Source organism: Oryzias latipes, chromosome 18 (genome assembly GCF_053564925.1).
Source record: "Oryzias latipes strain Hd-rR chromosome 18, Olatipes_Hd-rR_3.1".
NCBI lineage: Eukaryota > Metazoa > Chordata > Actinopteri > Beloniformes > Adrianichthyidae > Oryzias > Oryzias latipes.
The window spans coordinates 32,443,322-32,470,211 of record NC_136254.1 but is presented as its reverse complement, the minus strand read 5'-3'; the positions used below and the strand labels follow the sequence as shown (position 1 = coordinate 32,470,211).

Genomic DNA, 26,890 nt, shown 5'->3' with positions numbered 1-26,890 from the left:
GTCTGCTCCCGATAATTACTAAAAAAAATACTTATCAGAAATGCAATTTTTAGCTTGATTTTCTTTGTAGATTTCCTTCATCAACAGAAAAATGCCGCAAGAACGTGTTAAAACCACCAAAAATCAATTGTTATTGGAGTGAGTCGTTAATGAATGTATTGTAATGACTTAGCAGATGTAGACACTGACAATAGCTTACAATTTTAAAGTCTTCATGGTCCACTCCCTTCTTGTTGGACTACCTCACAAAACTCTACATAAACAACAACATGTCCAAAACTCAGCTGCCAGAATTATCATTCAAACACCACCCATCCAACACACCACATCTGTTCTGCAGCAGCTCCATTGACTACTGATCACACACCATATTACATGCAAAATACTTTTCCAGACTCCTGGAGTCCTTCCACAACTCTGCCCCTCCATACCTGTCTGACCATGTTCATGTCACCACACCCACTCGTACCCTCAGATCCTCCTCCTCCCTTCAACTGATGCTATGGAAGAGCATTCAGCTACTCTGCCCCCTGATCTCTGAAACATTTGCTCTCTCCCACAATTCTCCAAGAAACTAAAAGCTCACCTTTTCCAACCTGCATATTTGCACCATAACGTCACATCCTTGGCCTATTTTTTATAAGTGCACATTTTACTGCTGTTTTATTGTTTGTTTTAGTGTCACTGTTATGTATGGTGACCTTGGGTTCCAAGAAAGGCTACACATACATAAAATTAATTATTATTATTACAAAAAGTCCAACACAGTTTGGGAAATGTGCAACACTGCAGTCTGGAGTTTAGACTTTAAGACTACAACAAAGAAGAGATCACATGGAAAATATTTAGGGCGGTGCAGTGGTAGGGCAGTCAACTCCCCAATTGGAAAATTGTAGGTTCGATTCCCGCCTTCCCCATCCATGTGTCGAAGCGTCCCTAGTTGTTGCCAGCCTTCAGCAGTGGAGCCGCCATCAGTGGGTGAATGGAACTGTGACTGTAATGCACCTTTGGTCTTCAAGGCAAGAAGAAAAGCACTTTTTTCCCCGGGGTTCCCCCCTCCTGGGCGGGGGCGGCGGGCCCCTGCCTTGCTCCTACCTGGACCAACCGTGGGCCGGGTGGGTGGCTGCCTGGAGTGCGGAGCGGGTCTCCCTTGGGGGGTCCTGGCTCGTACCTGGGGTCGGGGCGGGGGGATGCCCGGAACTCCTGGGTGGTGGTGGGGTGCTCGTCTGGGGCTGTGGGCGTCCCTCTCCGGTGGGGCCCTGCGTTGGGCTCTTCCGGCGCGGCGGGGGGCTGCTTTCCTGGCTGGGCTGGCGCTCTCTTTCCCTCTGCGCCTCCCTGCTCTCTGGCTCTGGGGGCCTCGCGGCGGTCCTGCTGGCCCTGGCCTGGGTGGCGGTCTTGGTCGCCCGGGGGGCGGTTGTTCCCTGCCTGTTCCCGTGTGGCGTTGGGGGAATTCCGGCTGCCGCTGCTGCTGCGGCGGGGGTGTGGGTGTGGGGGTGGCTGGGCGCTCCTCCTCCTTCTTTTCACATTCCACCATCCATTTTAGAAGAACATAAACACTCACCTGAGCACAGGTGTTGGCTCACCTTTGCACTAATAGTTTGCATGACTGAATGAATGAAAGATTTCACACTAGTTGGTTTAAAGGCATAGGTATGCGTTCGTGAACACTATCTGTTTTGTGTACATGTTGACATGTGGACATTTTTGCGGCTAGCAGGTGTGTTGATAATATTTTAGTGTGTGTGAACAGGCCCCGCCCTTTTTGTACTACATTTGAACCGTACCGTAACGATAAACAACCAGTAAGTCTGTCTGCTCTATACTGCTTCATGGTCTTACCCCCTTTCCCCTCCGATTATCACCCTCCTACCCCCCCCCCCTTTCTCTAACATCCCTCTCTCTTCTTCCCCTCTTTCCTTTTCCGTCCGGTCTGTTGGATAAAGTGAAGTGGAACTATTGGTTGTTGTGTATGTATCCGGTCGGACGGAAATTAAGCAGACACAGAATAAACCACGGACGTGAGAACAACGCATGGTCTGGTTTATGTCGGTCAAATGTTAAGCCAAAGCAGCTAACATAACATGGTGTCAGAAGTGAAGAAGTGACAACAAGACAGTCATGAGCGAGCAAGATGCAAACAGGAGGAGCGGGGACGGAGCAGCGGCCGTGCCTCAGCTAGCAGCGCCAGGCAAGTTCGACTTCGCAAAAGTTGCGGAGTGGCCAAGATGGCTGAAGCGGTTCGAGCGATACAGAATAGCTTCGGGACTCGACAAACAGTCGCAAGAGTTCCAGGTGAACAGCTTCATGTACGCAGCCGGCGACGACGCGGAAGACATCCTGAATGTTTTGCCCCTCACAGACGCCCAGAAAAAGTCATACGATGACGTCACTGCAGCGTTCACGGCGCACTGTGTGAGGAAGAGGAACGTCATTTTCGAGAGAGCGCGCTTCAACCGGAGGAATCAAGAGCCGGGTGAGAGTGCAGAGTCTTTCATTACGGCGGTGCACACGCTGGCGGAGTACTGTGAGTTTGGAGCATTGAGAGAGCAGCTGATACGGGATCGTATAGTTGTGGGAATAAGAGATGCCAGACTTTCAGAGAGCCTGCAGTTAGATGCAGATTTGACGCTGGAGAAAGCCATGACGCGTGTGAGGCAAAGTGAAGAGATAAAGAGACAGCAGCCGGTTCTCAGGGGGGCGGAGCTACCAGGACAGGTGGAGGCTATACAAAAACGAAACTTAAAGTCATTTAAAGCAGCAACAAGCAAAAATGACATGAAAACAGTTGAGTGCAGCAGATGTGGACAGTTAAAAAGACACACACGGTTTGAATGTCCGGCCCGGGATGCAGAATGCAGGAAATGTCAAAAAAAAGGACATTATGCAAAGAAATGCAGATCCACTGGGGGTATCCACAATATAATTGGACAACAACAGCAAAGAAACAGTGAAGATGATGAAGAAGATTTTGCATTTCTAGGTGAAATGGAGAACAAAGAGGTTGATGAGTGGAGCAACATTGTGCACCTCAACCAGGAAAAGACTTTGTTTAAGTTAGACATGGGTGCCAGTTTCACGGCTATCCCGAGCAGCATTTACTCCCCACAGAAGCATGGGACGTTGCAACCACCATGCAAAGTGTTGTATGGTCCAGGCAAGCAGAAACTGGATGTAAGGGGACGTTTCAAAGGGGAGCTGACTTTTGACAAAAGAACAACTATGCAAGATGTGTATGTGGTTAATGGACTGTATAAACCATTGCTTGGCCTTCCGGCAATAACTGCTCTGGAGCTCATCAAGAGAGTGAGTGCAGTGCAGACACAACCAGTGGACTTTAAGGCTATGTACCCCACAGTGTTCTCTGGTCTAGGGAAGTTAAAAGAACCATACAAAATCGAGTTGGAGCCAGGAGCGGTCCCATACGCCCTGTCAACTCCACGTCGAGTGCCGCTACCCCTGCGAGACGCAGTAAAAGAGGAACTGGAGCGGATGGAAAAAGCGGGTGTAATTTCCAAAGTGACACAACCCACACATTGGTGTGCAGGCTTGGTTGTGACACCAAAAGCCAAACCAGGAAAAATAAGGTTGTGTGTGGACATGACACACCTGAATAAGTGGGTGCGACGAGAGAGACACATCCTCCCAGCTGTGGACCACACACTAGCTATGCTGTCCGGAGCAAAGGTGTTCACAAAATTGGATGCCACCTCAGGCTTCTGGCAGATCCCGTTGGCGAAAGAAAGCAGCCTTTTAACAACGTTCATCACACCCTTTGGCAGATACGCGTTTAACCGCCTGCCTTTTGGGATTTCATCAGCTCCTGAGCATTTCCAGCGCAGGATGTCACAGATGCTGGAGGGGTGCGAGGGGGTGGTGTGCCATGCAGATGATGTCGTTGTTGTGGGAGAGGACATGCAGCAGCACGATGAGAGGCTTCACAAAGTGCTGCAGAGATTTGAAGCAGAGGGACTGACACTGAACGACAAGTGTGAGTTCTCTAAAGATAAAATCTCTTTTGTAGGTCACTGTGTTACGGCTGATGGGGTGTCCCCAGACCCAAACAAAGTCAAGGCTATAATGGAGATGCCTGAACCGCAAGATGTAGAGGGAGTGAGGAGAGTTATGGGCATGGCCAATTACTTGGGAAAGTTTCTTCCTCACCTGGCATCATTTTCAAAGCCATTAAGAGACCTGCTTTGTGAAAAGAACGAATGGCATTGGGGAAACGCTCAGAAAGAGGCTTTTCGGAAACTAAAGACTGAACTGAGTTCACCACGGGTGCTCGCCTCATACTCTATCGACGCCAAGACGTGTGTGGCAGCAGACGCATCTTCATACGGGCTCGGGGCCGTCCTCACTCAGGAACAAAAAGATGGAACCTGGAGGCCGGTAGTGTTCATTTCCAGAGGGTTGACGCCTGCAGAAAAACACTACGCTCAAATAGAGAAGGAGGCTCTGGCGGTGACGTGGGCTTGTGAAAGACTAGCACCTTACATCCATGGACTAAGAGTCAGGTTGGAGACCGATCATAAGCCTCTTGTACCTTTATTGAGCACCAAGGCTTTAGATGAGTTACCACCAAGAGTGTTGAGGTTTAGATTGAGACTTATGAAGTTCACGTTTGACATCGTGCATGTTCCGGGAAAGTGCTTAATAACGGCAGACACACTGTCTAGAGCACCGGTAAACCACACGTTCACACCAGAAGAATTGAACAACGAAGCAGAGGTCAAAGTCTTTGTGGACTCTGTAGTTCAGAGCATTCCTGCTACAGAACCCAGACTAAGAGAGATTCAACAAAAACAACACTCCGACCCTGTTTGTGCAAAAGTTATCCAGTGCTGTAAAACAGGCTGGCCCGAAAGGCACGTGCTGCCACGGGAGCTGAGTGAGTATTGGTCAGAAAAAGACAATCTCAATCTGGCGGGTGAGTTGTTGCTGAGAGGACAGAGACTGGTCATTCCACAAAGCATGAGGAAAGAGATCCTGAATCAGATTCATGATGGACATCAGGGCATAGTCAAATGCAGGGCTAGAGCTCGTCAGTCTGTGTGGTGGCCAGGTTTGTCGGTGCACATCAGTAAGGTTGTGGAAAATTGTAACACATGTTCGCAACATAAAGCAGAACATCGAGAACCACTACTGACCACACCAGTACCGGAGCGGCCCTGGCAGCGGGTTGGTACGGATATGTTCTTTTGGAATAAGGACACTTATATTCTGGTGGTGGACTATTTCTCAAGGTACATAGAAGTGGCTAAACTGAATGTGACATCTGCCGCGACAGTCATAGCTGCCATGAAGGAGACATTCAGTCGCCATGGGATCCCAGAGACAGTGGTGTCGGACAACGGACCGCAGTACGCCAGTGAAAAGTTCAAGGACTTCGCTACGGAGTACGGGTTTGTTCACATCACCAGCAGTCCAAGATACCCGCAGGCGAACGGAGAAGCTGAAAGAGCAGTAGCTACAGTTAAAGGACTGTGGAAAGGAGGAGGTGAGAAGACAAAAGCACTTCTCTCTTATTGGGCTACACCGCTCGAGTGCGGCTACTCCCCTGCACAGCTGCTGATGGGCAGACAGCTGAAGACAACACTGCCACAGCAGCCTGTGACTCTTCTCCCAAGATGGCCAAATATGAAACAATTCAAAACCAAACAGAGACGGTACAAAGCAAACCAGCAACGCCAGTACGATCGGCGTCACCGGGTCCGTCCTCTGACGGTTCTTCAAACAGGTCAAACTGTATGGCTGCCAAGAGAGAAGAAAGAAGGGACAGTGGTACAACATGCAACTACACCTAGGTCGTACATTATTGACACTGATGAAGGTCAGATTAGGCGCAACCGCACACATGTGAGACCTTTACGTTCTCCGGAAAGGTCAGAGTTAACTGTGTCCACACAGCAGACTGGAGTGGAAGAAAACGCAGGTCGAGAATCTAGTATACCTAGTCATAACACACAGGACACGGTTAAGCCACCTTATGTAACATCTTCAGGACGAGTGTCCCGTCCGCCCAAGCGGTTAGATCTGTGAGAGTTTTTGGGAAATAAAAGAGAAGGGTGTATGAAAATTTGTGTTTGGTTAACAGAAAAGTGAGGAAGTCTGTGTTTTGATTTACAAGGAAAAAAAACAGAAGTCAGAAAGCTAAGTTGAATAAGCTAACGTTATTTGATACCCTAGATGGTGGGAATTATTTTATGTTCCAGAATGGAATTGTTAATGTTGATAAAGAAAGAGTGTTCTTACTAAAAAGGGGAGGTGTTGGATAAAGTGAAGTGGAACTATTGGTTGTTGTGTATGTATCCGGTCGGACGGAAATTAAGCAGACACAGAATAAACCACGGACGTGAGAACAACGCATGGTCTGGTTTATGTCGGTCAAATGTTAAGCCAAAGCAGCTAACATAACACGGTCCAACACCAAAGATTTTCAAACATGATTGAAATTAATAAAGTTTGGCCTCAATTACAAAAGGGGTTTATTCAGACATACCTTTGGTTTGTCTGAAGATGAATAACCCCTCTTGTTAAAATAAAATATGTCCAACACAAGAGGCCCTCAGCTCTCATCTGTTTGCCTAGCTGTTGGACAGGACAAGTTAGAAAAAAAAAAAAAAAAAAAAAAAAGAAGAAAAGCGCTTTACAAGTAAAAACCATTTATTTGTTTCTGGTTTAAGTTTTGCTCAGCTGCAGAGCAGTCCTCATTGTACGGTTGTGGCATCCAACCTCTCAGACGTAAAAAACACTGTTGTTATTTTCTTGAAGCTGGTTTCAAGAACTGCCTGGAAGTTCCCCCCCAATGCGGTGCACAGAGCACGCGCTAAGAATAAACTGCACCGTCTGGTTTCCTTAACCACACTCAACCACTGTACCTCAATTTGTTTTCTTATACCTCACCTCCTACCTCACTTACCCAGCTAACACACTCTCATTTGGTAAAAAGTAAATTTTAGTAGAAGTCTTATATTTTCACCAAAATGTACGGGACGACCCTAATCTGCTGCTGTGTGACTTTGGTAAAGAGGACCTAGAAGAGAACAGCATGTATACAGAGAGAGGTGAGGAGAGGACATGAAAGGACCCCCCACCCCCCATAGTACAAAGGTGGAGATTTGTGCACAATTTTTTTATTAGAAATTTTGATTTGAAATGGTTTATTTCAAGCAATCAAATAGGAATAATACACAAAAAAACAATACAATCATCAGTTATACAGTCATACAATGACGGATCAAACTGAGGATAATTAGACATATTAATAAATATTGCTTGAAAGGAAGTGGAAGGAAGAAAATTTATATAATCCCACCCCTGTTCTACTGTAACCGTTTTATTACATGGTTTATCAATATCCGGTTCCTATCTTTAATCAGACAAAATCCTGAAATATCATTAAAGCAAATGACAAATATAAATTACTCAATTATTATGTAAAACATAATAATGTTAGCAATATTTGATCAAGGATCAAAAGTTAAAAATATGTGCAAAATCATGTTACGTTAGGAAAAGTCATGAATCAATTTATCCATTTTTGGAGCAAGTGAAGTAATATTATTAAAAGTCAATCAATGGAACCATTTTCAATAATTGATTAATCATTTGTTTTATTATTATTTTGTATTTTTTATTTATTTTTTGTAATAAAGTAATGCTGTAAGGGAAAATAAAAAGGGTCCACAATCTGTCGAATGACCAAGGCAGGTATTTCTTCTTCTGCTGATTAACTGCCGTTCTTCTGCAGAACAACTTTGGAAACCCTGGAAATGCAAAGAGACACGATTATGAAGCATAGTTTAGAGTAAAAGCTATCAGCTACGCGGAGGAATATGGGAATAGAGCAGCTGCCAGACAATTTAAAATAATGAATCCATGGTTCGCAAGTGAGGACGCTGGCAACCAACTCCAACAACACAAGAAGACGCAGCAGCAGCTGAGTTTCCACGGAAACAAGGCGAGGTTGCCCACGTTGGAAGATCGAGTCTCGAGCGCAGCAACTTCCAGCAGATGACAATGAAAGGCTGCCCATCCTCTGCTCCTTTTACTGGGAGGCAGCGCCAGGCGAGCGACGCCACACCTATGGACTGTAACTAAAAATCGGGCTGACGCGTCTGCTTTCACTGATCTTTGGAGCCGCACAGAAACAAGACGGACTCTGACGATGACGAAAGGGAAGCCGGCATGTTTGGTAGAAATGTAGCCCAGCTGTTTCAGATGCAGAAGATGAGGACTTTGATGGATTTTTGGATGCTGATTGATGACTGAAAATATAAAAAATAAATCACAACCAACTCAGTTTTGCACTCGCTGCCTTTTTAAAAAACACACCAGCATGCATGTTTTACCGGTATGTGTGTTAATGTTAAATACAGAAAAAAAACACCATAACTGAAACAGCGTCGTTTAATCCAGTGCGGTTGTATTGTGTAGAGGAGTGTGTTATTGGAAATGATATGGCTTTAATTGCGTGTTTGTGTGTGTGTCTGGCAGGTCAGTGTGTGGTATGGCTCTTTGACTACCACAGTCAAAAATGTCGGCTCTTTGAGTCAAACTTGTTCGCCCCCCCTGTTTGTGTTAGAGGCTTTAATAGACAAAAACGGCTGATGTAACATGGATTAAGACGTTACCCAACAACCCCAGACCGAGGTAAGAAAGTGCAGCGGGTTTTTCTGTGCTGTAAGCTTTTCTCATGTGAAATTCACTGCATTTGGTTTTAATCCACGTTACAGCCACCGCTCCTTTTCTGTTAAAGCCTCTAAATGAAAGTCCCACCCCGCTGCCAGTGTTGCCAGATAGAGTCACAGTTTTCCATCCCAAAAGGGGGGGGGGGGCAAAAATAAGATCAATATACAGCTTTTGTAGATTTTTTCCCCTACTGGACTGATTAAGTACCCGAAGTGGTGATTTTTCAAAATAAAACATTTCTCAAAATCAAAGATAGTTCAGTCTATTAATAAAAGGAGTACAGTATTGCGTATTTCTTCAGCGGACCGGCCTTCTTCCATTCATTTTCTTAATCCGCTATATGTATAACCTTTTCCATCCTTGTGCTGCGCTTGTGCCAAAGCGCCCCGACTACTACCGTGTCAACCTGCTGCTATGATTACCGTATTTGGCGCTCTCTGTGTTGAACAGGTGAACAGGTAGAGAGGAAAAGCAGGTAGAGAGGCGGGGGAGGGGCTTTGGCTTCAAACTGTCAGAGAGATGGAAACACGGGCGTCAGATTCAGACGCAGCTTTCACTGCGGGAGTTGAAGCAGAGACTTTCTGGGACGATCTCATGAACTCAAACATGGAAACATGATTACCAAGTAGAAATCTCCAAAATAATAAACCTGATCTCTCCACATTCTCCGTGTCTACCATGCACTGATAAACACAGACATGCAGCGTTCAGACCATAACGTTAGCTCGTAGGTCCGCCCACACGCGACTGCGGTGTCAGCTTTAAAGAACGCAACTTGTAAGAGGAGGGGCGGGGCGGCAAACCCCCAACAACAGGTTAGATGACAGAACCCATTAAGCGTCTCCACCTGGTGCGTTCACAGAGCTTCAGAACATAAGACATCAACAGCCACCCAGCCTAAAGTAGTCCGCTATTATATATTCATGATGGGGAAAAACCCGCCGAACAGACCCTAAAACCGCCCAAATTATGCACACCCGCCCAAAGCCACTTTTATCCGCAAATTTAGAACAAAAACCGCCCAATTGGGCGGAAAACCGCCCAATCTGGCAACACTGCCCGCTGCCTCTTTGGATTTGAATTGCTTATTACAGCCAATCAGATCAACCAGAGAAGTTACGGCCCCCCCAAGTAACAAAAACGCCCCCTTAACACTGCACGCAAATCCAGGTGAGCGCGCAAAGGAGAAGAGACCGCGCAAGATCCCCGCTCAGTTAGGATTGCAGGCCTGTGTGGATGTAAGGTTCCTGACTCAGATCCTGAATACCCCGCTCAGTTGTCTTAACGCCCTTTCACTTTATGGCAGCTTTGAGACGCCATAGTTTCTCGCAAAACTATGTCAGAATTCAGAGCGCAGTTGTAGCGCACTTGTGATTTGCACCAGCAGATTCACGCAGAAGCACATTTGAGCAGTTGTAGTCACAAATTTAAAGTTGTAACTCTAAACGAATCAGAATCAGAATCGTTTATTGTCATTGTACATGGGGATACAATGAAATTGCAGCAGCCTCGGAGTGAAGAAGTTAAATAAAATAAAAATAAAATAGAATAGAAAAAGAAATACTGTATTTACAACTCTTAACAAAAAAAAATGAACATGAAAATGAACAATATGTACAGAAAAACACATGCTAATGGGAATTTGTCAGGTAACAGCAGAAGATTTTTACACACATATGCAGATTTTTGGTGTGCAAGTTTTCACATTCTATGTTACAAGTTCTCACATCAAATCTACAAGCTCGTCCATTTAGACACATTATTATCTTCATACGTTTAACCTCAATTAAAAATGAATGACAATGGTGAATAAATGTTTGTGTAAGCTCTTGAAAAATGCCAGAATTTATTTTTTTTGCAAAAAACTGTGAATTCTTTTTGACTAAATTTAATGTGCTTCTGTTAAACCAGACTAAGTATTAAACAATAATCCACAATATTTATTTAATAATTCAGGGATTAATTTATCCATGCTCTGTTTTTGTCAGTCTGCAAACACTGATGCTGCTAAGAGCTCACATTTTTTTCCAAATTTCATTTCAGGGATTAACTAACTCCTATAACTCACCTTTTTAATACAAATACATTAACACAACTCAGTAAAGTGCTGTACATCCACTTTTGCATGAAAATGAAACCAAAAACACTTAGAATGCAAAATGCTGTAGGGTCTAACACTGTATTCATGTGGTGAGGACAGAAACAAAAGCATGGATGAAAACGATGTAATAAGGAAAAACTGAAGGTTGTTTAAAACAACAAAGATCTCTGAACAAACAAACATCTTTAGATTAAAAAACTACAGAAATGTTTTCATGGCAGAGAGCAGAAACTCTGCGTTATAGACTTCATGAACTGTTGATTTAACCTTCAGCTCCAAGTTTATTTCAGGTGAGATCCGGTTACCTGGGTCACGCCCACATCAGAACAAAGTCATGTGACTTCTTGTAAAAGCAGGAAGGAACTGTGGGTGTGACGTCCAAACTGATGAGCTGTTTCAGGTTACAGTAAAAACAGGTGTGATTTGAATTCTGTCATGCAAAAGAGGATCCGATCTGGTAATGTCAGTCCATCTTTCTTCTTCTTTTAGACTGAAAGAGGTGAAGTTTTCTTTCTGTAGATCCTCAAACTAACATGTTTGTGTCCATTTTCCAGCTGCTGACTGATCCATCACAGCCCGGATTCTCCCTGTGAGTGTTGGACTTCCTGATCTGGTTCTGGTTCTTGAACCGACATGTTTTTTAATGAATCTCCTGTTTGAACTCACAGTCAAAGCTGCTGGTTCAACTCTGACTGATGAAGATGAGCTGCTCAGAGGAAGACGAGGACAAAGATCAGTCTTCAGCACCCAGCTGTGTGTCTATGAAGAGTGACAAACCCAAAGACAAACATCTGGACTTTAGAACTGAACCTGGACCTTCAGAATCAAAGTAAGAGACAGTTTTGGAGTTTTTGTCTGTTTTGTTTGAAAGAAGCTCTGACAGCAAAGATCTGTTTTCTGGTGTTTTAGTAGATGCAGTAAACTTGGAAGAGCAGTTGAACCGGTGGAACATGTTTACATATTTAAAGCAGCATGAAACCTAAAGTTGATGTCTGTAAATAAATTGACAGAGAAATCCCATCAACAGTTATGATCAGAATTATTATTAATAATAATAATGATGGGTTGGATTTCTCTGCGCTTTTCCAGATGCTCAAAGCACTTACAATGTGTCCATATTCATACATGGTGATGGTAACTACCAGCCAGTATGTACCTATCATCACCGGGATCATTCATACACACACCAGTGGAGTCACACTGTAAGCAGGGAGGGTGTCTTGCCCAAGGACACAATGACGGTTGGCTGGGGGGAGGGGGGATTAAACTGCTGATCCTCAGATCATTGGACAACCTGCTCAAACGCCTGACCCACTGCTCCCCTTATTATCTTGAGCTTTGGAATGTTTTTATCCGATTTGGTCAAATTGTATTACTACTATTATTACTATTATTATTATTATTATTATTATTATTATTATTATTATTATTATTATTATTATTATTATTATTATTATTATTATTAGTGTCTGTATCACATTTACTCTCAAATGTAAACTGATAAAGACTGTTGTTGACCAAAGTCCAATACAATTACTCACATAGAAACCTAAAACTATAACAACATAAATGCAAACTTAAAATGCAAAGATAAATGTCTAAATCTCAGAACCCAACATGGTTTTTTTAACCTCAAAGGAAGAGACAGTTTCCGTTTTTTTAATGCCTCGATTATTTTTATGGTTTTGTTTCAAAGAAACCCTGCCTGACTGCAGGAATTAATACTTTAAACCACTAATTGTATGAGAGAACTGGACAGAGTGGGTGTGACGTCCACTCCCACACACTGTCAATCAAAAATTCGGAGTGGGGGCTAGCATGCTCCACATGCTTTTATTGAGGCCTATAAGGTAAGTTTGTATCTTGAGATACAAACTGCTTATTTCTCTATAGAAGTTTATGGGATTTTGACTTCTTGGAGCCAGCAGCTACTTCCTGTTTGGAACACAAAGGGGGGAGGGGCTACTCATTCCAGTTCCTCTACACAGGCAATGCCGTAAACACAGCAGAGCGGTTAAACCTGTGGAGCAGCATTTGTTCTGCCGCCGCATATTTCTGCAGAAAGACTTTATCTTCTATTGGAGCTTCTTTGTATTCTTTTAAACTCCTATAAACTTGTAATGATCTTGTTGTGTTTGCAGAGGTCAGCAGCTCAAGAGAGTCTATATTTCAGCCTTCAGCTGCAGTTCTGAGAAAAGTGATCGATCCAAACAATGGACTCCAGACTACAGAACTGAACCTGGACCTTCAGCTTCAAAGTAAAAGACAGTTTTTATGGAATTTGGTTTTTTTTTTTACCCGTAATTCAATGTAATACACAAATTTCACTTGACAATTCAATTCCCAATTTGATCATGAGATTTGAAAATACTTTTTGCAACAATTCAGAATTCAGTATTAAAAATTACAACGCAATACTTTTCAATTCAAACCTTCAATTGAATCCCTTTTGAGGTCACAAGGTTGCTAAAGCCTATCCGAACTACTAGTGGGCTTAGGCGGGGTACAACCACACGCTCACATCCACACCTAGGGACAATTTAGAGTCACTATTTAACCTATTAAGTAGGCCTGCATAATATATGAAAATGTAACATCGCAATATCAGGGTGTCCAATATGCATATCGCAAAAGACAACGAAAACCGCGATAAATGGTGAGCCATAAATTTTCCCTAAACAATCTTATGGCTGTTTGAAGTATTAAAGGAATCAAATAAATCCATATATGCATTGGACTAATCGGATGGAACCCTTCACGTTGTTGATCGATTGGATGTAGCTCTTTTATGTTGGATGCTTGCCTACTATGTAGACGAGGGTTATTTGGAGTATATCTTAAGGTATTTTGACTCTTATTTTAACAGTTGCAGTGAAATGGAAATTATTATTTTTTTTTTTTTTTTTTATATTTGTTTATGTATCGTAAGCTATATCATCATCGCAATATTGATCACTAATATCACACATTACAAGTTTTCCTCATATTGTGCAGCCCTTCTATGAAGCATATTTTGGACTGTGGGAGGAAACTTTCTGGAGAAAATCTAAGCATGCATGGAAAGAACAAGGATACTCTACACAGAAAGATCCGGCCAAGATTTCAATTAGGGCATTCTCACTGTGAAGTGAGAATCTAAACCACTGCAGTACACTGCTGTGCAGCCCCCCCCCCCGCAATCAGTCTTTGAAAATTAACCACAGATCCACTTAAACAGCATGTGCAATATACTTTCATATGGATGCAATTTTGTGCTTCTTCATTTGGCATCTCAGTGAATTTGACCCTGCAGAATCCCTAGTCATCAGCTGATTTAAACCCTGTAGTCCTACAAACGTCTGATGATCTGTTTGTTTGCAGAGGTCAGCAGCTCAAGAGAGTCTATTCTTCAGCCTTCAGCTGCAGATCTGAGAAAAGTGACCGATCCAAACAATGGACTCCAGACTTCAGAACTGAACCTGGACTTCCAACCTCAAAGTAAGAGACAGTTTCTATAGAAGTTTATTTTAATTTTATTTTTTACCCATAATTCAATGTAATACACGATATTCAGTTGACAATTCAATTTGCAATTTGATCATGAGATTTGAAAATACTTTTTGCAACAATTCAGAATTCAGTATTAAAAATTACAACGCAATACTTCAATTTAAAAAACAAAATTTTAAATCAAAGCAAAATTAATTGCATTTTTAAATCGTCATTGTTTTATGGTAACACAATATATATAAAAAGCTTTTTGCAATTTTCAAATTCAATGTTGAATGTGGTCATGCATTTGTAAAATGAATCGTGCAATTTCATTGTGAAAACTGAGATTTCAATTCCTTGTTTGTTTTGAATTCACTTCCAAGTAATTTAAATCTATTTCACTATGTTTGTCAGTGTTTTTGTGTCAAAATTCAATAGATATTAAAAAACACCCTCACCCCTCCATTTTCATTTGTATGGTATCATGCCTCATCTCACCCAAAATTGAAACTGAGTTGGAATTTCCCAGACTTGAACCAGGATGGGGCCCAAAACCTGCCAAAATAAATCCTGCCTTTACTTCCTTCTGGTAATCTTAAGGACAGAGTGTAAATCCTAACACAGAGACGGAAGAAGTTTCCTCTTCTCTGCTCCAAACAATTCTGCTGTAGAATTTATCCTGTTGTAAGAAATATTTTTCGTGGTCAGGAGGGTGCGGCTTCAGTAGCAGCAGCAGCAGCAGCACGGTTTGAGTGGCACGGCGCAATTTTGGCGTCAGAAACCCCATATCCAGAGTTCATTTGAACTTTAACTTATCGCGTTAAAATATTTAGGGACTCAACTTTGGGCTAGTGACGTTTTCCGTGACTCGAGCAGGTAGAATACAAATCCAATATGGCATCCATTTTCTTAACTTGCTGTTTCTCTTTCGAAGCTTGGGTTGGGTTGAAGGGGAGCCTGTCCCAGGTACTGTTGGGAATAGCCGGGGTAATACATGACCAAATTCAACATCGACTTTTAAATTGCAAAATGCATTTTCCACTGAATTTGGTACCAAAAACCCAAGACAATTTAAAGTGCAATTAATTTTTCTTTTATTGAAGATTTAGTTCCTACAGCTGAGTAAACAGATAAGAGCTGAAGGCTTCTTGTGTTGGACATATTTTACTGTTACAACAGGAGGTTATGAATCCTCTGACACATGAGGTGCATAATTGAATAAACCCCTTTTTGTAATTTAGGCTAAACTTTATTTATATTACTTATATTTGTATCCATTTTTGTTGGACCGAAATATCCAGAAGCAGAGCTGAACTGCAGACCGTCAGTCAGAACAGAACCGTCCAAAGTAAGACTAAACATCTGCATGATAATGGACTATTTTTTAAAAGTAGACTTCAGTTGGTGTTGTCTTAAACAGATATAAAAGAGATGTCTTTCTGTTTTCACTGTTTGTTGTATCTTAGCAGATGTTGTTCCTCAGAAACCTATAGATGAACATCAGATCAGTTTGAAGAGCAGATGTGAACATGTGACCGAAAGAAGTGATGAAACACAGAGAGGACCTCCCCTCAAAAAGATCTACACTGAGCTCTACATCACAGAAGGACTGAGAGAAGAAGTCCATACCCAACATGAGGTCTGGCAACTGGAGACAATCTCTAGGAAAAACTCCCTCCATAATATTCCAATTAAATGCCAGAACATCTTTAAACCCTTCCCTGAACAACATGGATCCATCAGAGTGGTTCTGACAAGCGGCATCGCTGGAATTGGAAAAACCTTCTTAGTGCAGAAGTTCACTCTGGACTGGGCCGAGGGCTTGGAGAACCAAGACATCAGTGCTGTGGTTCCTCTGTCATTCAGGGAGATGAACTTGATCAGAGATGAGCAGCACAGTCTTCTCACTCTCATCCAACGTTTCCATCCAACCTTCCAGAAGATCCCAGCAGAGCAGCTGTCTGTCTGGAAACTTCTCTTCATCTTTGATGGTCTGGATGAAAGCAGACTTTCTCTGGACTTCAACAACAGTCAGGTGGTGTCTGATGTCACTCAGAAGTCATCAATCAATGTTCTTCTGACAAACCTCATCCAGGGACGTCTGCTGCCCTCAGCTCTGGTCTGGATCACTTCCAGACCTGCAGCAGCCAATCAGATCCCTCCTTCATGTGTCTCCAGGGTAACAGAAGTACGAGGCTTCACTGACTCCCAGAAGGAGGAGTGCTTCAGGAAGAGATTCAGTGATGAAGATCTGTCCAGCAGAATCATCTCCCACATCAAGGCCTCCAAGAGTCTCTTCATCATGTGTGGAGTTCCAGTTTTCTGCTGGATCACAGCTGTGGTTCTGGAGAACATGCTGACCACAGAGAAAAGAAAAGAGCTTCCCACCACCATGACTGACATGTACTCCCACTTCCTGATGGTCCAGACAAAGAGGAAGAAGAACAAATACCAGCAGGAACATGAGGAGAATCCACAGGAGCTGACAGAGGCTGACATGGAAGTTCTTCTGAAGATGGGGAGGCTGGCATTTGAACATCTGGAGAAAGGAAACATCATGTTCTACCAAGAAGACCTGGAGCAGTGTGGTCTGGATGTCACAGAGGCTTCTTTGTACTCTGGAGTTTGTACTGAGATCTTCAGAAGAGAGTGTCAGATCTTCCAGAAAACAGTCTACTGCTTTGTCCATCTGAGTGTTCAGGAGTTTCTGGCTGCAGTTTACATGATCCACTGTTACAACAACAAGAAGACAGAGGTGGTGGAGAATCTCCTGAAGAATCAAACAAACATCTCTACTCTAGACGAGTTTCTTAGCAGGATCATGAAGAAATCCCTGCAGAGTCAAACTGGTCACCTGGATCTGTTTGTTCGTTTTCTTCATGGTCTCTCTGTGGAGTCCAACCAGAGACTCTTGGGAAGTCTGCTGGGTCAGACAGAGAACAGTCCAGAAATTATCCAGAGAATCATCAACAACCTGAAGGAAATGAAGACCAATGACATGTCTCCTGACAGAAGCATCAACATCTTCCACTGTCTGATGGAGATGAAGGACCTCTCAGTTCATCAGGAGATCCAAGAGTTCCTGAAGTCAGAGAACAGATCAGAGAAGGAACTTTCAGAGATCCATTGCTCAGCTTTGGCCTACATGCTGCAGATGTCAGAGGAGGTTCTGGATGAGTTGTACCTGGATGAGTATAAAACATCTAGAGAAGGTCGATGGAGACTGATTGCAGCTGTGAGGAACTGCAAGAAGTTTAGGTTAGTCAAAATATAGATCTCCTCAGAAAGTGGAACAAAAACACTTTCAACACTTTTGCAATCGTAAATTACTAAATGCATTATTTAAATAGGCTGACTGTGATTTCAGACTGTAAAAGTAAAATGGATGGTCAAAAATGGGAAATGCTGACACAGGCTTCAGAAGGGTAGACAGGACAGAAAAAGCCTTGGAGATGACCAGAAAAGCATCTGACTTAAGCTATAAGAAGGAAAATTACATGTTCTCATGCTTTCTTTATTACTTTCTTTGATACTAATTTTAAAACATGTTTCTCTATGTCTCTTTAATATCATATTTTAATGAGAGTCCTTTATCTTTTTCAGGATGGGGTTTGTGTCAAAACCTTCTGGAGACGAGTCAAATCATGAGTCCAGTTGGTAAGGAGGAAACCGTTTTCATTTCACATGACAAAAACATTCAAAACAACCAACCAATGATTTCCTGTTATTCAAATGCAGATATACATAATTTATCTACTTCTAGTTCCAAGATTTTATGACAAAATAACAAACAGGACATGTAGACTTTTTCATGACGATGATGAAGCCAACTAAATCTGAGGCATTTATCTCCGTTTGTGATCACAGCTATGAACTCTCAGAGACTGACTGTGAAGCCGTGGCCATTGCCTTGAAATCAAACCCGTCCCATCTGACAGAACTGGACCTGAGTGGAACCATCTTGCAGGATTCAGCAGTGAAGACTCTCTGTGCTGGTCTGAAGAGTCAGAACTGCAAACTGGAGACTCTGAGGTCAGTACATTTGATAGTCTTAATCGCAGTCATCCCAAACTTTTGAATCCAGTTAAACTGAAAAAGTGTCTTGAGCCTTTTTTAACCATTTGGAAGTTGTTGCTTTAGGTAGATGTGGAGGTTAAAACAGCAGAAGGTGGTTTGTTTATCTCCAATGATGTAGTTTAATTTTACCTCATGGTTTGTCAAATTAAATCCTACCTGTTGTTTATTCTTAACTTCTAGCTCTTCCTCATATGAGCTGTCATTAACAACAGTGACAATTATTTATGGTTCTGGTAACTAATAGTTTTTCTCTGTTTTGAACTCTTTTGAAACTAGAATGTAAAGAACATTATTGTTTCTTTTCTAGCAGATATCTGTGCTGAAGTTTTCTTTACTGAATACATTTCTTCACATTTCAAATGTTCTAGAAAGAAAGAATCAAACAACACAGAACTGCAGAATAAAGACATTAACTTTACCATCTTGTGATCTCATCTGAACTTTTCATTCTGGATTCAGGTTGAGGAGCTGCTGTTTGTCAGACATCAGCTGTGAGGTTCTGGTCTCAGCGCTGAAGTCCAACCCGTCTCATCTGACAGAACTGGTCCTGGATGGAAACAACCTGCAGGATTCAGGAGTTCTTCATCTGTGTGGTTTCCTGGAGAGTCCAGAATGCAGACTGAAGACTCTGAGGTCAGACATGTTTTAGGAAAACACACTTCCATTGTCACACTTGTACCATCTTGATGGTTGCATTTGTATTTTAAATTCAGTTTTTTTTTTTTTTTCATTTCAGTTTGAGGTACTGCAGAGTGTCAGAGGTCAGTTGTGGCCTTCTTGTCTTAGCGTTTGAGTCCAACCCGTCCCATGTGACAGAACTGGACCTGACTGGGAACAACTTACAGGACTCAGGAGTTCTTCATCTGTGTGGTTTTCTGAAGAGTCCAGAATGCACACTGAACACTCTGAGGTCAGACTTCATGTTCAGTTCCTGCTTAGATCACTCAAATGTAGTTTTTAGACATCAAGTTTAACTCACTGAGAAAGCTAGATATTTAAAAATAATATATAGCTTAGATACCAAAACTACCAACACAAATAGACTAAGATAATTTTCTATATCTCTTGTTTAGAGAAATTGTCTTCATGTATCAGTCTTTATTTTTAACTCTCCTACACCTACTAACATTCAATAGAATAGAAATGGGTTGGTGTGTCTTCACATGAAGGTGTTCTCTGATTTGCAGTCTGTCTTTGAAGCAAAGTTCCTTGGTTGGTTTTTTGGAGAATGAGCTAAAACTGATGTGTTTCTGAATTCATAGAGTTTATGTTGGTTTGAAATTGTTTCTTTTCTCTTTTCTGTGAAATCAACTTTTATTGTTACTAAACACATAAAATGGAAACTTTTCCGATTCATCATTTTTTCTGGATTCAGGTTAAAGAAATGCAGTTTGTCACAGATCAGCTGTGAGGTTCTGGTCTCAGCTCTGAAATCCAACCCGTCTCATCTGACAGAACTGGACCTGAGTGAGAACTGTCTGCGTGATTCAGGACTTCGTCTTCTGTGTGGTTTTCTGGAGAGTCCAGACTGCAGACTGCAGACTCTTAGGTCAGAACATTTGTTATTCAAATCAAATCAAATCAAACTTTATTTATATAGCACTTTTTCAACAACATTAGTCACTCAAAGTGCTGTGCATAAAAAACAATAAAATTTAAAAACAAGATGACAAGACAAACCGAGCACTCCCCCCCCCTCCTCCACAAAAACACACACACACACACTCCCACACACACACATCAATAAATAAATACATAAATGAATAAATAAATAAAAAAGTGATAAAATGATATAATGTAGAGACCAGGCTTTGTCCTGACGTGGGGAAACGATATTTTGGGGACATGTCCACACCAGCGACCCCCCAACCCAAGTTCACGGAGAACACTACCACAGAACCCCCCAGATCCGATCAAAAGAGTCAGACCCAGGAGATCCCACTGCAGCGTCCCCGCTCACTGAGAAGGGTCAGTCACTGATGTGGAGGATCCCTCAGAGGAAAACACTGGAGTGTAATAAAATGTAAAAGGAATAAAATTAAAATATATATAAAAGATGGACAAAAAACAAATAATTACATAAACCTTAATAGGCATATGAAATAGCAAGAGCGACTTAAAAATTAATAGAATAAATAAATAAATAAATGTATTTACATACACATATAAAAATAGTTAAAAGAAAATTAAATAAATAAATAATTAAAATATTTTAAAAATAATAATAAATAAATAAATAAAAAAAATATAAAAAATTTAAAATCCTAAAATTCAACTAAAAGCTAAATTAAAAAGGTAGGTTTTGAGCCTTCCTTTAAAAACATGAACAGTCTCTGCGGCCCTGAGGCTCTCTGGGAGGCTGTTCCACAGGCGAGGTCCGTAAAAACGTAATGAGGCCTCGCCGTATGTCTTTGTTCTAACTTTTGGGATAACCAAAAGGCCTGTATCAGAGGACCTCAGGGTCCGCGAGGGCTCATACTTTAAAATCATGTCAGATAAATATGAAGGCCCGAGACCATAAAAACATTTGTAAACCAATTAAAGAACTTTAAAATCAATCCTGAATTGCACAGGGAGCCAATGCAGCGATCTTAAAACTGGTGTAATGTGTTCCCGCCCCCTGGTCCTCGTCAGAACGCGTGCTGCTGAATTTTGCAGCAATTGAAGATTTGCTATTCTTGTTCTGGGGAGACCAGAGAGCAGGGCATTACAATAATCTAATCTGCTGGTAATAAAAGCATGCATTAGCACCTCTGTACTGGCAAGAGAGAGAAACGGGCGGACTCTGGCTATATTTTTTAGATGATAAAATCCTGTTTTTGTGATATTTTTAATTTGTGGGATAAAATTCATCTCAGAGTCAAAAATGACACCCAGGTTTCTCACACACTGAGAAGTTTTGTAATTCTTTAGTTTAGATAAAACTATCTCTCTCTTGTCTTCAGAACCGATCACTAAAACCTCTGTTTTGTCCTGGTTTAGCTGTAGGAAGTTCTCTGACATCCATGATTCAATGTCTAAAATGCATTTTAAGAGTGTGTTGACCGACTCTTCATCATCAGGAGACACAGCGATGTAGAGTTGAGTGTCATCAGCATAGCTGTGGAAACAAACGCCATGCCTCCTGATGACGTCCCCCAGTGGCAGCATATATAGATTAAAAAGTAGTGGACCTAAAATTGAACCTTGGGGGACCCCACAGTTGATGTCGAAGACCCTTGAGGAGCAAGTATCCATACTTATGTAAAAACTTCGATCTGTGAGATATGAATAAAAGTACTTTAGTACGGTACCAGAGATGCCCAAACCTCTCAGTCTGTTGAGTAAAATACTGTGATCTACAGTGTCGAAAGCAGCACTGAGATCCAGTAGTACCAGAACTGAGAGTTTCTGACAATCCAGGTTACATCTAATATCATTTACTATTTTAACAAGGGCCGTCTCTGTGCTGTGGTTTGTCCTAAAACCAGATTGATATTTTTCAAATATGTTATTTCTATTTAAAAACTCATTAAATTGGATTAAAACAATTTTTTTCAATCATTTTACTTAAAAATGGCAAGTTGGATACTGGACGATAATTGTTATAATTGTTTGGATCTAAATTACTCTTCTTCAGAAGAGGCCTCACCACTGCCGTTTTAAAGGCAGCAGGGAAGACACCTGTCTGAAGAGAGTAGTTTACTATATTTAAAAGCTCAGACTCAAAGAAGTCATAAAATGTTTTCAACAACGATGTGGGGATTGGGTCTAAAAGGCAGGTAGTTGGCTTTAACTGGGAGAAAACCTGACCAAGTCCCACAGCATCAACCAGGACAAAACTTTCCAGTGTTTCCTCTGATAAATACAATGCTATAGATTCATTAAAAGAAACACCTTTTTGTTGTAGATTTTATTTGTCTGTGGATCTGCTGGAAGAGTTTTCTGTTGTGTATCTTTGTAATAATTAAGTGTTTTCAGTCATGTGACATGGAAAAATGTGAGAAGAACAAAGTAGTTCAAAGATGGAAGATCAACCAGACAAAATGTGTTCAGTTTTCCTGTTTTACCGTCTTAACAACATTTTAATCACATTTTTAGGAAAATAAAATAGAACAAAAAAAGAAATTTGAGGAGAAACTTTAGTTGTATTTCTTCCACTTGTAAAACCGTTCTGTTCTCTTCTTTTCAACTTGTCCTGTCTAACAACAGAGCTGGATTGTGTTGATATTTACTCCCATAAAGAGAAGACCACACCTCACAGCTGAGAAATTTACTTTAGACTCTAAGCAGGGTTCTGATATTTTCAATGTGTCAATTACTATGAGTCCATGCAATAAATGTGTATTTTAAGTTAAATCCCTGCTACAGTTAAATTGGACCTGACCAAAGACTGGATTAAGTCTTAGTGTACTTAGAGCATTATAGAGATCTTTACAACACTTCTTGTGGACCGCCTCTTCCCCTGGGGGTCCTCCTCCTGGGTGAGGATGGCTGGCCTCTGCCTTGGTCCTTCACGGACCAACAGTGGGTCGGGTGGGTGGCTGCCTGAATTGCAGGTCTCCCTTGGGGGGCCCTGGCTCGTACCTGGGGTTGGGGTGGGGGGATGCCCAGAACTCCTGGGTGGTGGTGGGGTGCTCGTCTGGGGCTGTGGCCGCTCTTCTGGGGCGGGGCCCCGCGTTGAGCCCTCCAGGCACGGCGGGGAGGCTGCTCTCCTGGTTGGGCTGGGGCTGCTCTCTCTGTCCCTCTGTGCTTCCCTGCTCTCTGGCTGTGGAGGCCTTGTGGTGGTCCTGCTGGTCCTGGCCTGGGTGGTGGATGTGATTGCCCGGGGAGCGGTTGTTCTCTGCCTGCGGCCGAGTGGCGCTGGGGGGTACTGGCTGCCGCTGCTGCTGCGGCGGGGGTCTTGGTGTGGGGATGACTGGGCACTCTCCCTCCGTCTTTTCACATTCCACCATCCATTTAGAAGAACATAAACACACACCTGAGCACAGGTGTTAGCTCACCTTTACACTAATAGTTTGTGTGATTGAATGAATGAAATATTTCACACTAGTTGGTTTGAAGGCATAAGTATGCGTGTGAACACTATCTGTATTGTGTGCATGTTTTGTGTACATGTTGACATGTGGACATTTTTGCAGTTAACAGGTGTGTTTATAACGTCTGAGTGTGTGTGTGGACAGGCCCCGCCCTTTGAGATTTGCATTACACTTGAACCTTACCGTAATGATAAACATCCAGTAAAGTTGTTGCTTTAGGCTGCTTCATGGTTCTACCCCCCTCCTATTATCACCCTCCTATCCCCCCCCTCTCTAACATCCCTCTCTCTTCTTCCCTTCTTTCCTTTTCCGTCCAGTCCAACACCAAAGATTTTCAATCATGGTTGAAATGAATAAAGTTTGTCCTCAATTACAAAAGGGGTTTATTCAGACATACCTCTGGTTGGTATGAAAATTAATAACCCCTCTTGTTAAAGTAAAATATGTCCAACACAAGAGGCCCTCAGCTGTCATCTGTCTGCCCAGCTGTTGGACAGGACAAGTTAAAAAAAAGGACATTGTAGACATAAAAATCCATTTTTTTACATATGACACTGACTTTCTGAAGGGTATATACAGTAAATTGAGTTTAGTTGGTTTTGTTAATCCTGATTAGTATTTGCTGACATGATCACCTGTATTGTGCTAAACAACAAACAGATACTAAGTCTCTGTCCTCACAGTTTGTAGGCGATACATGATTTTATACTTTTAATATTTAATCTTCATATAAAGTAGGCAGATGTTGTAAATATTTGTTTTAGTCGTTCATCACTGTAGCTGTTACAACAAAAAAATTCCCATTGTTGAACTAATAAAGATGAACATTTCTATTCAGGATAAAGAAATCCAATTGTACCAGGGTCAACTGTAAGGTTCTGGTCTCAGCTCTGATGTCCAACCCACCCTATCTGAGAGAACTGGATCTGAGTGGAAATTACCTGCATCTTTCAGATGTTCAGCAGCTTTTGTATCTTGTGGACAGTCCAGACTACAAACTAGATACTGTGAGGTCAGTAGATGTTTGAGTCCAGACTGAAACCTACGTTGTTCTTCATGTTCTTCACTGATGCTTCACTGACACTGAGGATGAGGAGAACCTCTTCATCATCTTTCTGTTCTACTCTGTAGGTGGAATCCCTCGTTTTGAATCAGGACATCACCTGTCAGTCTGGATTATTCCACAGGAAAAAGAAGATAAAGGATGAGGAAGGAATCAGAGGATCTGATCAGCTGTTCTTTCAGCTACAACATTATGTTTTACACTAATTCATTCACAGTCACTCATGAGGGAGAGAAAAATGCAGTTTAAGTTATTTTGTTGACTTGGTCGTTCTTCATGTTCAACTGTTTATTTCTCTGCATTTTCCTGTGTGATGTAGAACTGCTGATTTTTTTTTATTGCTGTGGTTCAAATCCAGGTTAGGCCATTGAGAGAAAAAATACTAAATCGTAGCTTCAGATTCTCCCTTGGGGGGCGACACCTTCTTCTGGGAAATTTCTTCAATCCCTCTGATGGTTACTGAAACTTTTAGATGACGAGCCGCTTCTGCTTGCTGCTTGCTGCTTCTATTGGGTTTTTATGCCATTTTTGATTTCGTTTTTTATCTTGTATTACTGTAAATGGTAAATAGTAAATTGCGTATACTTAGACAGAACTTAAATATCTTATACGGGCCTAGCTGTATTTATTGTTTCCTAACTGCATTTATTGGTGTTCAGGGTTGTCTAATAACTAAAAGTAGTTCATACTTAAAACTTTTACGTTCAGCTTATGTAAAGGTAATAATAATATTGATATATTGTATAGGTCTGTTTCTTTTTACAGTTTTTGTTGTGTGATAGATCTGCTATATACATATTTAAATTTTTACATTTCAGTCCTCTTGCTACTATGATTATCAACATAATTCCATTTGTAGAACTTTACCAGAATACTAGATGTGTCACTTTTAAATTATTGTACATAAGTTATTTGTTATGTTTGCAGGCAGCTGAGGAACAATATAAAAATTATTGCCACATTTTAACAGCAAAATGATCATCCTCATGTTTTTTGAAGTTCACTTTGATCACTGTTACAATGTTTATTGTTACAATGTTTAATTCCAGTTTGATCAGGGGGAATCGTGGGAAATTATCTTCTCTAGTCTCTCTAGAGCTTTACATGATTTTTAGGTCTGCATCAATCAGAGAGATGGGATGATAGCTGGACGGCAGGGTGTGGTCTTTGTCTGGTTTTAAGAGAAAAATAATATCAGCTGAGTTTATATTAGCTGGTAACAAATTTTCTTTAAAAACACAACCATTTTATTAAAAACAATGTCACCAGGAGGTCCCAGAATTCTACAGGCTAGCCGTTCGGCCCCAGAGTTTTATTGTTGGACATCTGCAGCAGAGACTGATGAAGTTCTTTCACTGAGAGATGAGTCTAAAGCTGAGATTTTTTCTTTCTTAATAATTTTGTCTAGAAATGACTTAATATTCTCTTCTGGTGGGTCAGTTTGTGATGAGTATAGCTTCTTGCAGAATTCTTTATTTCTTCTGGATCATGACTAATATTTCATGTTATTTCCCTAATCAAGGAGATTGTGATTTTTTTTTGTTTTTTAACTGATTAATTAAGAATTTACCTGATTTGTTTGCATCCTCAAATTTTGAAATTAGTTTATTATTAATATTATTTATTCAAATTTTAATTTCAGGATATGTTTCTGTCGGGGAGCAGCATAAGCAATCAAGAGCTCAAACTTTGCATTCTAATGCAGACACAGTTGCTTTTCCCTTTTTATTAAATGAGAGAGATTATTTTACAATAGTTTACAAGGTTTGTTTTAAACAATGAAAAGCATTTTTTAAATGAAGCTACTGTGTGAAAATCTTCTGCAGTCTGATCACTGTGTTTTAATTATATTTGAAGTTTCAGTCATGCATGTATTTTCATGGAAGTGGTAAATTAATGAAGGAGAAGTGTGCAGGAATGAGCACTGACTCATTAATTTAAAATGTTTCTTTCCATAAACGTTGAGTTTGGGGCGTGTGCCATCTTTCAAAATAAAAGCTGTTCAATATATCAAAGTTTCATGAATCAGAAAGTTTTGTCTTTTTTATTTGTTTTTTTTAAATCCAAAGGACAGTGTTCGTCTGGAGTGACATCTTCTAGTTTTTAAGCCCAAACAGTTTAGGAGACCCAAGCTGCACAAACATCATGTAAATCAGTGAAAACCTACAGAGAGCTTGCTTTTGTTGCTTTTATAATTCATAATCCATATTAATAACCTTAAACTACACAATAACATTTATGTAACTGGTTCTTCTTGACAACGTAAAGATACTCAAACACAAGATGACCAAGACGGAAAACTCAAAGGGAAAACAATGAGACATTATTGTTTTCAAACAAATCATAGAAAGTATTCAACCATTCCTAGTTGCTTCTACTGTAACAAAGACTGCTCTCTCCAAACTTGAAAAGGTCCCCCCTTATAAAAGGCTTAGCCCCTCCCACAGTGCAAATAACCAAACATTTCTT

At 41.3% G+C, this 26,890-nt stretch overlaps 1 protein-coding gene across 1 annotated transcript; it reads left to right on the top strand.

Annotated features, from left to right (window-relative positions):
• The first annotated feature begins 11,151 nt into the window (after window positions 1-11,151).
• LOC110013339 (protein NLRC3-like) lies at window positions 11,152-19,811 on the top strand. The gene is made up of 12 exons (XM_078936020.1): window positions 11,152-11,249; window positions 11,347-11,381; window positions 11,461-11,621; window positions 12,934-13,050; window positions 14,153-14,269; window positions 15,565-15,611; window positions 15,730-17,521; window positions 17,867-17,920; window positions 18,131-18,295; window positions 18,800-18,973; window positions 19,077-19,250; window positions 19,796-19,811. Exons 3-12 carry the CDS (start codon window positions 11,488-11,490, stop codon window positions 19,809-19,811), a joined length of 2,790 nt encoding a protein of 929 aa, XP_078792146.1. The 5' UTR covers window positions 11,152-11,249; window positions 11,347-11,381; window positions 11,461-11,487.
• The last annotated feature ends 7,079 nt before the right edge of the window (window positions 19,812-26,890 follow it).